Source organism: Typopeltis vanoorti, chromosome 16 (genome assembly GCF_054136105.1).
Source record: "Typopeltis vanoorti isolate ZY-2024b chromosome 16, IOZ_Tvanoo_1.0, whole genome shotgun sequence".
Lineage (NCBI taxonomy): Eukaryota > Metazoa > Arthropoda > Arachnida > Uropygi > Thelyphonidae > Typopeltis > Typopeltis vanoorti.
The window spans coordinates 18,809,526-18,829,520 of NC_143564.1; the positions used below are offsets into that span (position 1 = coordinate 18,809,526).

At 38.1% G+C, this 19,995-nt stretch overlaps 1 protein-coding gene across 1 annotated transcript in view; it reads left to right on the forward strand.

Moving 5' to 3' along the window:
• Window positions 1–19,995, forward strand: part of LOC150097878 (tryptophan 5-hydroxylase 1-like) — a 78,528-nt gene that overhangs the window by 33,343 nt on the left and 25,190 nt on the right. The window contains exon 3 of the mRNA XM_090406618.1: window positions 14,413–14,635. Within this exon, the coding sequence (XP_090262744.1) occupies window positions 14,413–14,635 (223 nt within the window). The remainder of the gene's footprint in view (window positions 1–14,412; window positions 14,636–19,995) is intronic.

Below are 19,995 nucleotides of genomic sequence, written 5' to 3' on the forward strand. Positions count from 1 at the left end.
ATTCATACAGTATCTATCATACCTTGCCTTAAACTCATTCACTGTCACAGCATCCACTACAGACTCAGGGAGCGCATTCCACTCATTCACTACTCTAAAAGTAAAGAACCCAGCTCTAACACCTTTACTAACCACACTTTTGCCCAGTTTCCATGGATGTCCCCTAGTCCTCCCACAACCAGCCCTGTTCTCAAAAATATCTTCTGAATTAATTTTATAGAAGCCCTTCAGTAATTTGAATGCCTCAATCATATCTCCCCTCCTCCGCCTATCAACCAATTTTTGCAACCCACAAATCCTCAACCTGTTCTCATACGGTTCATTCCACAGACCTGCTATCATCTTGGTCACTCGCCTCTGGATCCTCTCCACCTCCTCCCCATCAAGAAGAAACCTAGGTGACCAAATCTGAGCACAGTAGTCTAGATGGGGTCTTATCAAGGCTCGATAGAGAGGAACAATAACCTGTTTGTCTCTGCTTGTCAACGTATTCTTCAGCAACCAAGTGATTTGATGAGCTGTTTTGGTCACTTTTGCAATGTGTCCCCTAAATTTCAATTCCTTATCCACCAACACTCCTAAATCTCGTGCCTCATCAATTTCCTGGAGCAGGGTTCCACCAATGCAGTAAACTGCCGCCAATCTTTTCACCCCAAAATGCATAACCTTACATTTTGCCACATTAAACTGACATCCATTCTCCTTAGCCCAGACCTCCAATCTATCCAAATCATCCTGCAAAATTTTGACGTCATCTGCATTCACTATTGCCCTACCCAACTTCGCATCATCCGCAAACAAATGAACTGTTCCTCTCAGATAATTTCCTATATCATTTATGAACAAATTAAACAGCAGTGGTCCAAGAACAGATCCTTGTGGCACACCACTAGTCACAGGCTGTCTTGTGGACTCTGCTCCTGAGTAAACCACTCTCTGATATCTCTCCGTCAACCACCCTCCTATCCATCTCACCAACCCTATGTCCATTCCCATATGCTGCAATTTACTGATTAGAATTCCATGTGGAATCCTGTCAAAGGCCTTGGCAAGGTCCAGTAGAATCACCGTAAACCCATTACCCTTATCCAGTTCAGCCGTCACTGTGTTATAATACGTGAGCAAGTTACTGAGGCATGACCTACCCTTCACAAAACCATGCTGTCCCCGATACAGTATCCCATTTTCTTCTATCCAATCTTGTATTTTCCTCTTGACTATTTTCTCTAAGACCTTGACAATGATTCCTGATATGCTAATCGGTCGGTAATTTACAACAGCAGTCTTGGAACCACCCTTATGCAGTGGAACTATTTTCCCCTCTTTCCACCCGCTCGGGACTAACTCAGACCCGAGACTCAAATTAAACAAAATGGTCAAGGGTACTGACAATTCTTTAGCTGCTTCTCGTACAACACGAACTGGTATACCATCCAATCCCACAGATGTATTGACATTGAGGTTATGCAATAGACTACTCACCTCCACTTCATTAACCACAATTCCCGTATAATCTACTGGTTTATTCGTTTCTGCAATGTCACCACCTGGATGATATACTTTTGCAAAGTGCTCACTCAGTAACTCAACTATCTCAACTGATTCAGTTACCTCCCTACCATCGGCATTCTTTAAAATCAATCTGCCATGTACATTTTTCCTTTTACTTGGTACATATCTAAAAAACTGTTTAGGATTCTCTTTAGCCTGCATGGCCAATGTTCTTTCGTAATCCTTTTTTGCTTTTCTTACCACACTCGTCACCCTTCTGGCCTGCGCTTTATACCGTTCATGTGCCTGCCGGTCACCCTTCTCCTTAAATTCCCTCCATAGTTGTTTCTTTTTTTGCAACTCAAGCTTAATGGTGTTATTCATCCATTTAACCCCTACTTGATTTATTATTCGGACTCTAGGTATACAGTCAGCCATTGCTTCATGCAAGCACTTCTTAACTACCTCCCATGCACTATCAACTTCTAGTCCTTGCAGTTGTACATGCCATGGCACTGAACCAATCAAACTCCTAAGCTTGTCATACTTTCCCGCCCGATAATTCCACATGTACCCTGTCTTAATTGAAAATTCTACACCTTTAGCCACCTCCCAAGTTAAGACCCTATGATCACTCTCACCGATTGGTGGCAATGTGGTCATATTTGTTACAGCCAAATCCTCAGATGTAATTACTAGGTCAAGCCCGCTCTGACCCCTAGTATTTTCCATTACATGCTGTCGCAGATAGTTATCCCTTAATAACTGCATAAAATCCAATTCCTTCCTCCCGTGTGTCCTCTCCTCACTCCAATCAATGCGACCATAGTTGAAATCTCCCATAATAATCACCCTCCTTCCACCCATTTCTTCTATTTGCTTGTGCATACTGTCACCACCATCTTTTCCATCACCTGGTCTATAGCAGCACCCAATTGTATATTTAGTTCTGCTAGCCACAATCTCACACCAAATGGCCTCATATGTGCTCTTTTCTCTATCCTGCAATTCAACTTCTATTCTCCTTGGCTGGAGCTCATCAGCTATCATCAACAATACTCCTCCCCCCATTTTATTCTCTCTGTCATTCCTGAACACACTATACCCATCACATTCAATCCCACTAGTTATATCATCTACAGTCAGCCATGTTTCACTAATACCTATAACCTGTGGTCTGGAAGTGCCAACCATGGCCAAAAACTCTTCCTTCTTGTTCCTAATACTCCTAGTATTAGTGTACATGAATTTAAGACCCCCATTAGCCCCAACCCTACCTTGATGCCTTATATTAACTATTCCACTCTGATTTGTTGTCCTTATTTGCTCTGGCATATTATATTCATTCTTACATTCAACTGCCTCCATAAGGACTGTATCTCTACCCCCCCTCCCTAACAAATCTAGTTTCCCTGAATTTGCACATCCACTACATTCAGCAACACTTTCTCAAGTCTTCTTACACCGTAACCATTCAAATGCAAGCCATCCATCTTATATAGATCCTTTCGCCCATCAAACTCACTCCACACATCCACAAATTCCACACCACTCGTCATACATAACCCACGCATAAAGTCATTTGCAATTATAGCCCACCTTTTAAACATTTCACTGTCATACCGTGGCAAAAGACTAATCATTCTAACTCTCTCACTCTTTTCTTTTGCTACCTCAAACAATTCATTCAGGTCTTCTATCATTTCCATTTTATCTCCTTTCAAATCATTCGTACCTGCCACAACAATCATTTCTTTCACCCTTTCCTTTTGCTCTCTAATAGACGCAGTTACGTCCTTTATGGTCGCACCAGGTTGGTACGATTTTGTCAAATCCTCTACTAACACACCTCGTACTAACGAGTCTCCATACAGCACTCTATCCTTCATTTTGTTCATGTTCACATTCATACGTCTATTTTTCCTGTCATACCTTTTATTATTGGTTGGTTCATTCAGTCTACTTTTGTTCATGCACTCTAGCTGCTGTTTTGCTCTTTCTATCGCACTATTCAACAACGCGATCTCACTCAATGCATCTATCTCATCTTTTTTGTTCTCTGAGAAACCATTTATACTATCATTCACACTTTCTACATTCACACTCTCATAATTTTCATGTACAACCTTGCCGTTTCTTGTCATATCCCTATTTCCTTCATTTTGAAGGTTGACAAAAATATCACACTCACGATCCGAAATACACTTCAATTCCGCATTCTCCCTACATTTTCTACACACATTCAATCCTTTATCATCATCTAACCACACTCCGACCGCACTCCGCAAAGCGTACATTTCACAGCTAGTACACTGACTCATTTCTTTTATGCTACCGTTCTTTGATAACGATGGCGAACCTTCATTACTGGCCGCCATTTTCCTACGCACAGGTGCCATATTTATCTGTAACGTGTTTTGTCAAATTAAACGTTATAACACACCAAAAATAGACGCACTAAAATACGCAAGGCAAACAAAACAAAACTACACAATATTAAGTAATTTGTATCGATAACTGAAAATGATACTTATCTTATCTGGAGCTTGCACGAACACTACTCATTACGAATTCATCTAGCGGCGACTTCCGACATAGATTATGTTATAAAACACTTTAGTACACTAACCACGTTAATAAAGCTCTAATAATATACCAAAATTAAACACTTAAGTCCATTAAATTGAATCCAAAAATAAATCAACAAAAAACACAAATCTCTCAGGAGCTCTCCGATAGCACGACTGTTCACCAGCTAGCCTCGACACCCTTTTCCCGAGTTATAGTGCCAAGAGTGACAGTGTGTTTTGACGAACGGTCGGAAAATGAGTTTCAAACAGAGAGCTGCGATTGACTTTTGTGTTAAACTTGGTAAAAGTTTTACCGAAACGCATTAAATGCTTCAAAAAGCATACGGCGATGAATGCTTATCCCGTACTCGAGTTTATGAGTGGTTTAAGCGATTTCAACGTGGTCGTGAGAAGCTTGAGGACGACGAAAAGCCGGGCCATCCAAAAACTGGACTGAGCGAAGTTAATATCCAAAAAGTGCGTGATTTCATCAAAGAAAACCCGAAATCGTCCGTGAGATTGATTGAAGATCAATTGGGGATTCCAAAATCAACTGTGCACAATATTTTAACGAGGGTTTGGGCCTTCGTAAATTGAATTCGCGATTTGTTCCCCACAAGTTGACCGACGACAAAAAATGCATCGAATTGAATACTGCAATGACCTCATTAAAACCGTTCTTAAGGACTCAAACTTCCTTGAAACGATCGTTACTGGTGACGAAACGTGGTGTTTTGAGTATGAGCCGGAAACAAAACGCCAGAGTGCTGAGTGGAGACCACCAGAAGAGGGGCATCAGAAAAAAAAGTCCCTTGGAGAAGTCAAAAGTAAAGACAATGGTGATTTGTTTCTACGATTCCAAGGGCATTATCCACAAAGAATTCGTTCCGCCTGGCCAATCGGTCAATGATGAGTTTATCTCAAAGTTTTGAAGCAATTGATAGCGAGAGTTCGTCGCGTAGGGCATGAATATCGTGACTCGACCGTTCGATAAAACACACTGTCACTCTTGGCACTATAACTCGGCTTCGATTGAAGCAAATGTCATAAACAGTTGACACAGCACTAATGAAGGTTGCTGCTTTCGACAAGAAAAAGATACAACAGGTGGCGCCACTAGTTTCTTGTATTTTCGAAAAGTTCGGTTTCTTTTTGAACAGAGTGTGTAAATAGCTATTCTAGTAACAAAATTAATTAATAAATTATCATTTCCAAAAAATCAATGTTGTTTTTACTGTTCTTCCAATTCTTATTATTTATTGATTTCTCCTTCTTGGAACGGTTCTCGAACGAAGGAAATTTTCTCCAAACAAGGATAAAGTACCACTAATCGCTAATGGAAATTCGGCTTATTGAAACATATAATTTAAAAAATGCAAAAATAAATAATGGCCTTACCTATTCGTAACAAAACAGAAACAGTGAGATTCAATGTCAATCCATTCTCTTCTCTTTCTCTCTCTGCATTAATGTATGAGTGAGCACACCTACCTATAAATGATTTGCTACTCGATTTCTGTCGATTTATTAGTTGAGGGGTTTTCACATAGCGAAAAAAGTCGATGATTACAAGTCATCTTCACTAATTGATAAATGAACGAAGTGGAAAATAATAGAACACTAATTCAATTGCGGATTTGTCCTCCTAATCTTCGAAACAGGTTAGAGATCATCAGCTAACTATGGAGCTCATCTTTCTGAACAATCAAAGAAGTATAATTAAGAACGGAATAATCTCTTGGAATCCACAGTTGCAGAGATGTTTTTATGATCATCTCGCCACTAACAGTTGGTAACCAACAGCACATTAATCCTGTGGGTGAGCTAAGAGTTATGTAATCTTGAAGCCCTGTTTTTCTGATCAAGTACAGTACTTTTCAAGCAATATCAGCAATGGTTTTCAATCTTTTTAAAGAGGCAATCCCCCCCCCCTTTTTTTTTCTAAAAACAATGTTGAGTCTCCGACTATACTTTTCATAAAACAGTATTGACCTCTAGTTTGCTTAGCAGATATTTTATTCTAGTAAAACTAAGATGCTCTTACAGTTCTTTTGATAGTACACAATTATTCTTTTCTAGAATAAATTGTGTTCTTTTCGAAACTCAACAGTTTTGCTGCCACTACAATACAGTTCTGTCATCTTTTAAATCCAATCAGAGAATGAGACAAAATGCACCCTCAGAGCAGTGGCCCTAGCAAAAATCCTATCCTATCCCTTGCGTCCGTCCTAGGACGGGTTGAGTCCCCTCCTAATGAGGGGTTACTGGCGTATTAATGCAGCCGGTTCGCCATTCCTCTGCTGCATCCCCTAAGGGCGATATTCATGACTGTAATCCGTGTGTGTTCAGGGGGATAGTTTGCCTGCTTGTAGGATGAAAAACCCCAGATAAACTGGTGGGGAAAACCCTGCTGTCCACCCCCAAGACCGGCTAACTTAGCTATGGCTTAGGAAGAACCTTGAGCTCCTCACGTCATCGACGGGACTCGAACCTAGGACACCTTCCCCAGGCATATGGTTGCGAAGCGCAAAGCCACAACGCTAACCGCGCGGACCTAGCAAAAATAGAAGTACGATATACACAGAGGAGCGGAAAATTTTCTAGAAATTGCTAGAGAATTTAATAACAATCTTATTAGCGTTAAAGGAAATCAAATTTTGAAGATGTAGTGCGTACATTGCGGTCATAACCACAACGGTAACTTGCAATGCAATAATGTTAACGAAAAAGTGTTTTTGATGCTATACTATATTGAAATAAATGCATGTAATAGTGATTACATGCAGGGGTTGTGCTTAAAAATAAACAATAATATTGACCACGCTTCGTAGATCTCAGTTGTAGAGTAGGCCCTCCTTCGATGAGTCTTTGGATTCCTTGGAGATGCACATAATAATAACAATAATCGAACATTTTGTAACATGAAGCGTTAAAAAGATGATTATATCATGCCACGTAGTTTCAACAAGTTTTGGAAGGGATATGCATTGATTTCGTGTATCTCTTTCGTGAAGCCTCGCCTTCACGCTTTCCTTTCTAAAACTGACTTAAAATACATTAACAAAATGCGTAATTAAAAAAATGAAAAGACAAATAATCCGAACTCTTAAATGTATACTAACATGCCTTTTTTTTCCTCTGGATTGTTTTCCAGAACCTATATATAGAGGAATAATAAAATCTATGATTTGATTATCGCACACGCAGATCCTGAAATACTGTAGTTGATGCACTAATTGAAGTTGGTAACTTCTGATAAGTATATTGGAGCTTGTGCGCTAATTCATAAGTTACTTGAATACATATAATGGCTGAAGTTTTCTGGAAGCTAAACAACTACATTTTGGATTTAGAATAAACTTTGAACAAGCAATCTGATTAAATGAATTCTCACTTTACCGTGCATTATAAATTCTCTGTTTTAGATACTTATAAGGAAATGCTTGCTTTCTTAAATATTATTTGTGTTTTTCAACAATTGATCATTTAAAAGCAACATTTATCCTGATTACTAAACTGCGTTTAATTTAATAGATATTTTTAACAGTAACCTTGTATAGAGAACTTCCGAGAAGTTCCCTATACAAGGTTAGTCTTGAACTTCCATGACTAGGCTCTTTTAAAATTTATGCTGATGTTTTCTGGGCTTTGATTCCCAAATCCTATTGCTAATTTTGTTGCTGCTATACGTAGCTGCACAGTTTGTAAATTACTTATATGTTTTTATGTTTGATTTGGACCAACATCATAGCGAATTTTAATTTGTGGTTTCTTCATTAATAACAATGTCAATAGTTTGCGGTGATCTTCTATTTATTTTTGGTAGTTCCAACACTTATTTCTGTTATGCGTGAAGTCCATTTGCGTAGTTGTTCGTGTTACATAGGGCCGAATTTGCTTTTGGCACCCAGGGGGCTATTAAGTTCACCTTTTGTTCTGCTGCATAATAATATATTTTTAGTGATGCTAACTTACAACCTAAGCGTAGACTGTATAAATGTTGGAAGTTATTTTCACTTGGTTAGGCTATAATAAATTTAGTTTAATCCTTTATCCAAGTGTAAGCAAACAAAGTTTGCGTCTGAAGTATCTTCAGGACTGAGGCAACTCGTGATAAAGGTGGACCAAGCTCTCATCACTCCTTGTCTTAGTATCTCCCATAATGCAAAGCACATCCCCTTGCGGACATGTATAATGCTATGCATTAAGGGAAGGGCCACTACCCAGACCGGTTTCGACCTTTATTGAGGTCTCGTCAGTGGGAGCCAGACCCAGAGATGGTATTACTACGGTGGAAGCAATGGAGAAGTCATATTTACCTATGCGAGTTGCCAAAAGGTGTCTCACCTTATTATTAAAATTACTCTGGATTTAGAGAAAAATGTTGGAAGTTTTTTCCCACTTGGTTAGGGTATAACAAATTTAGTTTAATCCTTTATCCAAGGGATACAGGCGATACTAAGACAAGGAGTGATGAAAGCTTGGTCCACCTTTACCACGAGTTGCCTCAGTCCTGAAAAGCTCAAACTAAATTTATTATAGGCTGAATAATGTCCCACACATAACTTTTATTCAGATCTAGAAAATTGAAACATACATTCGTGTTATGATTTCGACTGTTTGTTTTAAAGTAAAAACGGGCCCTGATAACCACCACTAGAGAACACCCTGGAGGGAAATTTCATCTATAATTCTCGCATTCAGTTTTATTTCCTTTTATTATGTAGCAATAATGGGCATTATACTTCAGCCATTTGATTTTGACCTAATTAAACCCGAATTAAGTACCATATTCACTTTAAACATTTGATTATTTCTGGTCATATATCATCTACTGCGTTTACTTTTTCACATTTCAGATCATGAGTTCATTTCAACATTGAAGGGCAAATATGATTGCATTCACCATCTCTAATTTCTTCTGTTGTGTTATTTTCCGCTATATCGGAACTATCTTAATCACCGAGAACATTTCACCATCCATCGTGATATTTATCTCCTATATATATATATATATATATATATTACCTCCACTAGAGTATTTTGATTCTTCCGCCCTTGACGATCGATGCTTTTTGCTAGTCAATGTGTTCTTCAGCTTTTTTCCACTAGGCTTTTAAGATTCTGTTCATCTCTACGAGCATCAGGGGCGGCTCGTGCATAGGCAGTACAGAACTTCAGCACCCCCAATTTTCTCGCTCTATAAATATATTAATTTATTTATTTATATTTGCTTGTAATATTTAATTTTATCATCAGCAATCCTATACAATTCTCTTATTTTGTATAAAAATAATAACAATCCATCTCGTAGCACTTAGGAGGGCGCTAGCAGCACTGTGTTTACCACAGTGTCATATTGCTACGCGCGCAAGCATATGCACACGCCATAGTGAGATGCGAGCTATAGCATAATGCGGCACTGTCCATCGCGCAGTTCCACTGTTGTTTATATGCAGTTTGCGCCTGTAGTGATGTTCGTAGTGCTTATAGTGCTTACTCCGTCTCTTTAAATATTTGGACATTACAATTAAAGGATTTAATTGTATTGTCCAAAAATTGTAAATCCATTCCTTTAATTACAATTAAAGGAATGGATTTTATTTTTAAGTAATTTTGAATTATACCAAACTGTATAATTTTATCGATAATAAACAATATTTTTTCATGTTTAATTTTTACCATAATTTTGATATTTTATCCAAAGATAAAATATAAGTGTGTATATACATGCACACTTATATTTCGAAAGTTGCAGCATCCCCACGATTTCAAGTCACGAGCCACCACTGACGAGCATCTTCACTCCCCCAATAATATTTATATACTTGAGTGTACATTTCATATTTTACAACTGCTTAGCACATAAAATTAGCACATAATTTTTGCGAAACATAGATACACGATGTTCGTTTAAGTGCAATACTCATTTTTTCTCCTGCTCAAAATAAAGTGGGGATCTCAGTTTCATGGATGCGTCGTATATTGATAGTACTTATCAGTTTCAAATTATAGCAATTTAGTTTTCATTGTTCGCTCTGATGAAAGCATGGGGAAATCCTTGGTTAAGTGGGCTACATTCCAGATGACATAACAACTCGTATGTTACGCTTAAGTTATTGTTATATATTTAAGCTTACATAACAAAAACTCTTAGTTGGGGTGGTGGTGGAGGTGGGCGGTAGATGGCGTTGATGGAGACGATTCATAGTAGAAGTTCGGTGTAGTGGTTGAGACAGTTGTAGATGTCCTCCCGCGATGAGTCTTCGGACTCCTTGGAGGTATCAGGAATAATAATAATAATAATATATAAATATTATTGGTTGGGGCGGGGGGGGGGAAGAGGCTCGTAAAGATGAACCGATTCTTAAAAGCCCAGTAGAAGATGATTCCATATGATAATACATATTTATTGTAATTATGTTTTATTGGCAAAGCAATTGGAAATGATACCGGTGAGCTTTGGATTCATTCAATTTAGGATCACTATTCTTAATTTATTGAGGCATTCCATATGGACCATTTTAATGACAAAATTAGGCAAAACAGAATTACGTCTACAATGTTCATCTCTTAGTTCAAATGTGATAATTGAAGTGGTGTTCTGAACCAATGCTATTACAGAACATCCCTTTTTATGATGTCTTCGATCATTTTCTTATTTACAGAATATATTTTCAAACTCTTAGAGTTGAATTTCCGATTGTCGATATTTCCATTGTTTTCCAGAGAACTGTTATGAAGTCTGTGACAAATTAACGCTGTTCGAAATTATTTTGTGGTAACGGTTTTGTAAAAAATATAAAAATATTTTTATATTTTTATATTTTTTTATCATTAGGCGAACTTAGGCAATCGCCTAGGGGAGATAAGACTTCGGAGAGCCAGATTTTGCTACATAGTTCTGGGGAAAATTACAACCTTCGAAAAAAAATTAGTAAAACCTTGATTAATAATAAAAAAAAACTGAAATAAGTCAAGCCGTCTATGTAGGTGGACGCAGACGGCTGCACATGCATCCACATGTGTAGATGTACGTGTACTTGTGTGAGTATGACAAAACATACACTATATAGAGAGACAATGTGTAGGGATGCCTAAATTTTCTTTGCCTAGGGGCTTCAGATACTCTCGGACCTGGTCTCACACACGCGAATTTTCAATTCACACACACAGCCTAATTTTGTTTCTTGAAATGGTCCAATTTTTGTCTGATAAAACGTTGTTTTATCAGACAAAAATACTATTATTGAGTGTTTAGATGGATAATTAACTAGTGTAGACGGCGGGTTGCGTAGTGTGGAGTGTCTTCCCTTGATAAGTCCTTGGAGGTGTCGAGTAATAATAATAATACATGTAATAGTTGCTTAGGTTTTGTTTCAGAGCCGTTGAACACAGATCGTTTACGTAACTGAGAAATTACGTGAGATCAGAACCGAATTTTAAAGGACTTCCGTTTTGATGAGTTGATATTATTCGCCGAATGTTTTGTTTTTGAATTTCTTGCTGTCTATTTTCCAAGTACGATTGCATCAATAGGCTACTCGTTAGCAGTGTACTTTCTTCTTAATAATACAGTATGATTGAGGAAACTAAATGGTTTTTCTGCAGGTCTATAGAAAATTTAAAGGATTTGATGTGTTCTGAAAAAAAAAAAAAAATTAATTAATAAAATAAATAAATAAATAAAGCATGCTTGTTCAGTATTAAATTTGAGTAATTCATAGCGATTTGCACTGAGAGTTCATTTTAACTCTTACATTACTTTTAATGAAGAGGTTATTTATCTCTTTTTTTTTATTTTTTATTTATTTTTATTTAATTTTTTTAACTTGTAGTTTTCATACTCAAAAATAGATGATTTCTTCATTGGGAATAAGCTCTAAGATCTCAACACTGAGCGACAAATTTATGGTAAGATAAAAACGAAATTTATAAATCTTATCATACACTCTCTGTCCGAAAAGAAACCGAACTTTTTGAAAATAGACGAAACTATTGGCGCCACCAGTTGTATCTTTTTGTCGTGGAAAACGGCAACCTTCATTAGTGACAGTGTGTCAACACACTGTCACTCTTGGCACTATAGCTGAGTTATAGTGCCAAGAGTTACTGTGTGTTTTGACGAACGGTCGGAAAATGAGTTTCAAACAGAGAGTTGCGATTGACGTTTGTGTTAAACTTGGTAAAAGTCTTACTTGAAACGCATCAAATGCTTCAAAAAACATACGGTGATGAATGCTTATCCCGTACTCAAGTTTCCGAGTGGTTTAAGCGATTTCAAAGTGGTCGTGAGACGCATGAAGACGACAAAAAGCCGGACCATCCAAAAACTGGACAGAGCGAAGTTAACATTCAAAAAGTGCGTGATTTCATCAAAGAAAATCCGAAATAGTCGGTGCGATTGATTGAAGATGAATTGGAGATTCCAAAATCAACTGTACACAACATTTTGACCGAGAGTTTGGGCCTTCGTAAATTGAATTCGCGATTTATTCCCCACAAGTTGACCGACTACCAAAAAATGTATCGGACTGAACACTATAAGAACCTCATTAAAACCGCTCGTAAGGACTCAAACTTCCTTGAAAAGATCGTTACTGGTGACGAAACGTGATGTTTTGAGTATGAGCCCGAAACAAAGCGGCAGAGTTCTGAGTGGAGACCACCAGAAGAGGAGCATCCGAAAATAAGTCGCTTGGAGAAGTCAAAACTAAAGACAACGGTGATTTGTTTCTGCGATTCCAAGGGCATTGTCCACAATGAATTCATTTTGCCTGGCCAAACGGTCAATGGTGAGTTTTATCTCGAAGTTTTTGAAGCGATTGATGGCGTGAATTCGTCGGGAACGGCATGAATATCGTGACTACCGGCCGTTCGTCAAAAACACACTGTCACTCTTGGCACTATAACTCGGCTTCTAATGAAACAAATGTCATAAACAGTTGACACAACAACGCTAATGAAGGTTGCCGCTTTCGACAACAAAAAGATAAAACAGGTGACGCCACTAGTTTCTGCTATTATCGAAAAGTTCGGTTTCCTTTTGGACAGATGGTGTATATTTACATATATTTACCTTTGTTATATTTATATAATAGAGCTTCCGTAGCTCATTTGGCATAAACGAAGACCTTTGGTTGGAAAGAACTGAGTTCGAATCAAGTGTAGGACGCGAAGAACTTTTGTCAGGACTTTTCAACTGAAGGAGAGTTAGCTGGTCTTATATAGCGATGGCAGGGTTTTTTGTTCCTCAACCAGGAAAACCGGCAAATAGAACATACGCAATTTGCAGACAAGAATATATATAGCCATGGTTACGACATCCAAATATACTTGGAAAGTATTGGGCGCTTAAGTGTCTGTTAGTGTCACTGATGATGATATTATAAAATAAAGGCTATTTGCTGAAAATTAAGAAATCGTATTTTACTACTTCCCTCTTTATAATGATAAAAGTATGACTACAGAAAAGTGGACTCAAACTAAACAACTTACATATTAGATGGCTGTAATACAAAATTTGTAATTATTACTATGTATTTTCCTTTCTGTTAATGTGCATCGTATATTACCATTTAGAAACTGCTTTTTATATTTGCCGCAGATTTTTATTTCTCATTGTTGGTTCGTGATTGAATTTTAAATTGTCGAAAATTTGTGAAAAGGGATTGGTTTGATAGATGCAAACCAATTAACTCATTTTACTTTTCTGATTATCTTAGATATACATCTTTATGATATGTAAAATATAAAAAATGTCGATTTATCATTTAAGTTTTTTTTCAAACTTCCAGTCTCTTAGTTGGGGAGAACGGAGACAATATCCACTCGGCTGGTTGTCCCTTACTGCTGTTACAAAATAATGATTCATCTCAGCTAAACATTAAATTCTTTATGTTAGAAAATCGGATCAGGATATGCACAAGTAGTGCCACGGAATTTTGAATGGCGACGCAGTTATCTACGAACCAACGTCGAGTGTGACGAGGGTCCGTGAAATCCATCTCTTTCTTGTGCCTCTGCTGGATTATATATATAAACTTGAAATATAAAAATATGAACTATAAAAAATATATAAAATATAAATTCGTACAAAAATTATGATTCATCACAGCTACTTAATTTTGATAGCACGTTGGTAGATAATATTCAAAATATTTAAGAAAGTTGACTTCCCTTACAATTTAAACCCCATGAATTTCAAAGGAAATCTCGTGTAATTCACTGTTTGAGATGCTACGCAATATGGTTGACATATTTAAAAGAAATCTCAATGTCAATATTTTCATATTGAAATAATGACTTTACTTGCATCAATGTTTTCAAATTGTTTTGTTCGTTTTTCTAGGAAAAGAACGTGAATGTCGTGCATATTGAATCAAGAAAGTCCCGAAAATTACCAACGCAGTACGAAATATACGTAGACATAAACTGTGAGAGAGAGCAAATGAAAGATTTGATCCACGCCCTTCAGCATGAGGTGGAATGCATTTCACTAGAAGAATATGAAAAAGGAAAAGTTGAGTTGATGGATATTCCAGCTACACCCACTAGTCCAGTACTACAGAATGGTAAATGTGGAGTAAGAGTTGCCATCAAATTTAAATTATATTATTATGCTAATGAGTCATAAAACACTGAAATAAATGTGTGTGTTGGGTGTAAAGTTGTATTTTTATTCTTTTAAACTGTTAGCTTTTAAAGTATATTAAATTTTTAAAAGGTAGCGTTAGCTATTCCCCCTTCGCTCAAATTTCAAAACTACCTTTCGAAATAAACTTACGTTGTCTCGATATGCGGCACTTCCGCATAAAATAGATAGCGTCTGATTGTCTCAGCAAACGTATATCTCAGTGTTTCCCAAACTGTGGTCGACAAACCCCTGGGGATCCGCGAGTAATTCAAAGGGAGTTCGTGGGATAATTTATTTTCATTAAACTTTATCTTATCATGTTGCTCACACCTGTTGTTCACACCTGGCCTAATCGATATATTCATATTCTTCCAAATATCTCCATTTATAACAGTATTGCTTTGTCATAAATGACACATTTAGTGTTGTAAAATTGTCATTTATTACTTCATCTTTATGATATGCAAAATATATAAAAAATTTCCATTTTGGATTTTATGAGGGCCGCGGTGAATTAACATTCGCTACAGGGGGTACGCGACATCAAAAAGGTTGGGAAACACTGGTATATCTGATGCTGAGAAAATTTTACTATAATTTGAAACTACTACTAATCTTCGTCACCATAGTCGGTTTAGGTTAACATTGGATCGGCATGTAAAATTCTAAGCATACAAAATAATACGAACTTCTTAGCAATAGCTAAGATCAAGCATTCGTTGCAGTTACAGGTCGCATTGTGTAATTATGAGATTGCAGAGATTCCCAATAAACTCATAACATTATTTGTGTGTGTGTGTGTGTGTGTGTGTGTGTGTGTGTGTGTGTGTGTGTGTGTGTGTGTGTGTGTGTGTGTGTGTGTGTGTGTGTGTGTGTGTGTGTGTGTGTGTGTGTGTGTGTGTGACTCCCCTATAGTGCACCGTGGGTGGGCTTAGGATTTTTTCTACTTTTTATTAATTATATATATATATTTTTTTTTTCAAGCCACTTCATCTGTCATTTGCTGATGATGCATGGCCTCTACTAGAGAAGGCTTGCAGGAATATTAAAGATAGGCGAGGCTTAAACATCAGTATAACAAAGTCAAATACGCTTTCCCTTCTCCCACAGGTGGAGACAAGAAATTGAAGGTTGAGAAATTTGAGTTTCCCTGCACGTCATGTCCTTGCATTCTACCTCGGTTCTGGAGGAATGGAGATACCTTGGTGTTTTCTTCTCTCCGACAGGTCATTCCTCCTTCCCGTCCACTTTGGGATCTTTTCTTTCTTCTCTCGGTAGAGCTCCACTTAAACCTCCGCAGAGACTCTTCATTCTGAATCATTTCCCTTCTTAGACATTACCATAGGTTAGTCCTAGCTAAAATCTCTCTCGAAGATCGCTTATCACTCCGTTCGTGGTTACGCCTTCCTTACGATGTGCTAGGCATTTTTCCATGACACTGTAAACCATGTAAGTCTTGGGATTCTCTAGTTAATGGTTAGTGCCTAGAATACATCTATCAGATTACAGAAATTTTCTATCTCTACTTCGGAAGTATGTCTTGTTGTTTCTAGGACTTCATGTATTAAGGATGATTATCGACGTATCTTTGGACGGGTGCTTGATGGAAGGACACCGATTACGACTGTCTTGGCTGAACAATAGAGATGGGCTTTAATGTTGCATCATTCAGTCGATGGAGCTGCATTGTAAGAATCTAAGCACATTCCCTCGGTATCAATGGATCAACGAGGGAACTGGCTTCTTGCCTGGTTTCAAATATATAGATTTAATTTGGACAAGAATCAATGCTCTGCCGATTCTAGCTCGTATAACTCAGGGAAGAAGTGCTAACAAGAACTGCAGAGCAGGCCGTTAGAGTTCATGTTGCTCAATGTTGTTATTGCACACATGGAGTACATGTCAGAAGACACAATGCAATATAGTGAGGGTTATGGAGAATAGGTTGCGGAACAAAGGTTGGATTACAGTAGTAGAACTCCACTATGGTACTAACACTGGATTAAGGAAGCCTGACCTTATATTTAAAACAGGAAATGAGTTGGTCGTTGATGAGTACAACTTGTGGGTACTGGGCGACCACTCACTGCCCTGCATCACGAGAGAGCTGCCTGTCTGCCTACTATGCTGAAAACCAAGACTTGGTACGGTTACTTCAGGAAGAAAATCACATTCTACCAAAATTTACCTTTGCAACTGTATATTTTAAATGTTTATGGAGTCAGCAGTTATATGAACTTACTAAGCTTTGGACTCTCTCGGGCTGACTTCAAGTGCCTTGTAGGGCACACTGGAGGACTTACCGGAGAATGTCTTCTCAAATCTCCAGGTCTGGAGTTAGATAGTATAGAATATTATTGGGGGCCTAGGCTTCTTCTGGTCCTACATGCGGGAGCCGTAGTATGTATCACTGTTTAAGTGCTAAATAGTTAATAAAATAAAATAAATAAATAAATAATCTCCAATAAGCGGGCCAGTGTCTCACATCGGACGATGAAGTTCATCTTCCACTTAACGACAATCACAAACATCCAGCCCACGGTGGGATTCGAATCCGCAACCTGGTAGTTGGAAAGCAATCTTAATCTCAGTGTTTATTGGTTTATGAATAAGTTACAGCGTAGAACCTGAGATTAGTATGCCTCCAAATAAAAAATAATATGTAATAAAAGAAAACAAATGGGTGAAATGTTTGAATTTATAATAGAATTCTTTGAAAGAACCGCTGTAAAACGAACTATAAATGTATTTGTGTTCAGATTTCTTCTTGGTTAGGGAATCCAAATGATAATTGGACGACTATGGGCACTTAATTGCCTGTTAAAGCCACTGATGGAGGATTATATGAAGATAGCTGACGAATTACTGTATGGAGTGATGGCATTCAATAATCACCTCTCAAGTTGGTGATCATAACATCACCAACTTGCGATTTTAATCCATTAAAAGTAATCACGGATCCAGATTATTTGTAAAAGTTTTGAAAAGATGGTCTCAGGATGTACATAAGGTGGCCATGAAGCTCAGTTTCGGTTAGTCAGATTATTATCAAAATGATTCCAACTAATATTAATAATTCTGCTTTGGCTGAATGGAATTTAATGAAATTTGATAAATATCTGGGATCAAAATTCTTCGAATTTGAATCAGATTACTGCCTGTGACAGGAAACAAACGTATTGGAAGTCTAGCTGACCCTCAAAGTAGTGCAAGTCTAGGCAACTCGTGGTAAAGGTAGAATAAGCTTTGATCACTATTCTTAATATTTACCCTTAATGCAAAGCCCATATCCTTGAGGAGATGTATGATGCTATGCATTAAAGGCAAGGGGCCACTACCCAGACCGGTTTCCTTAAATCTTGGTATTCCTAAGATTTGGTATTCCTAAGTTTGGTATTTCTAAGCCTGGCTCCCACTGATGAGACCTCAATAAAGGCCGAAACCGGTTTGGGTAGTGACCCCTTGCCTTTAATATGTAGCATCATACATCTCCTCAAGGAGATGGGCTTTGCATTAAGGGTAAATATTAAGAACAGTGATCAGAGCTTATTCTACCTTTACCACGAGTTGCCTTGACTTGCACTACTTTGTGGGTCAGCTAGACTTGCAACACTTGCAGGCGCAAACTTGACTTGTTTGTTTGTTTGCTTACTTGGGAAATGGAGTAAAACCAGGTTTAAAATTGCTTGGTAGCTTTAACATATATATATATATATATATATATATATATAAACTGGAACAGGCCACTCTAAGTCGAAATCCTTGACAAACATGATGATGATGAATTGTGCTATAACCCTTGACACGCCCTTCAAAACTACCATACAGAATTTCTTCTCATTTTCCTTTTTCGAAGTAGAAAGGAAGTCGTCTTTAGGCTTCCTGATAGACACGAGTTAGATTCGTTGGCCTGTCAGGAGCAATAATCAGCCATAACCAAGTTAGCCGGTTTTGAGCGTGGACAGCACGGTTTTTACCCCCAGTTTATCTGGGGATTTTCATCCCGTCAGCAGGCAAACTGTCCCCGTGAGCACACATGGATACAGTCATGAATATCGCCCTTTGGGGATGTGGCAGAGGAGTGGCAAACCGGCTGCATTAATATGCCAATAACCCCTGTTTAGGAGGGGACTCAAGTTGTCCTAGGACGGATGAGAAGGATAGGACAGGATTACTGCCTATGAGGCAGTTTATCCTATTTGCATTGTCAAATAGGATAAACTGATTAAATAGGATAAAAGGATTGCGAATTGCGTTTGTACAGGGTGGCCATAAAATAACTTTCCCCTCTTTGGAATCATCTGTAGCTAAAACCAATAAACGGAATGAGACCAAATTTTATATTGAGACTTTGGAAGGCATGGGGAGATGATTTCCGCGAAAAAAAGATTTAGTACCAAAATTCGCCGATAGGGGAAATTTTGGCGCTTGAGGAGCCAAAAACAATCTGATAATTACATTAAAGGCAGATAAAATGGAATAATAACATTTCGACGGTAGCAACGTCTGTTACTATCTCTTCTTGCACTGCTTCCCGTCCTCTGCCAGTCTAACTCCTAGTGATCCAGTTTCTTCAAACTTCTTAATCACAGCTCTCAGTGCTACAGCTGACACCTGTACTCAGGTTACGAAGCCTTCTAAATTCCCGGAGGGCCGCTACGGCATTACACTGTTTAAGGTAAAACAATTTAACAAGTAAAGCACGCTGAGGCAAGGTAGGACGCATATTGAGCACAATTCGTCAGTCATTCGTATAACTGCCTGAACGTTCTCAATCGCGTTTTAAGTGGAACTGGTGGCGCTGCTGTCACGTACGCACAGCAAAATTTGCATAATCCTTTTTACCTGCGTTTACTGCAAATATTTGACTGCTTTCGGCTCCGCCAGCGCCGAAATTTCCCCTATCGACGACTTTTGCTACTAAATTTATTTTCTCGCGGAAATCATCTCCGTTTATTGGTTTTAGCTACAGACCTCCAAAGAGGGATAATTATTTTATGGCCACCCTGTACTTCTGGCAAGTATGCTTGTTCTGCGAAATGAAAGGATGAAAAAATCTGAGTTTCTCAGAGAAAAACCCCTTTCAACCCTCCTATGAGACCGGCTAATTCACCTTCACTCGAAAAACCCCGATAATGGTTTTTCGCTTCCTAAACGGGAAGTTTCCAGCCAAAGGACATCCTGGATACCGAGTGAACTATGGAGTTTGTGATAGGAGTCATTGAATAACGAAATTTGTAACAGACATCACGAAAATATCGGAATTATGGACAATCGAAAATTAATTTGTGATCAGTA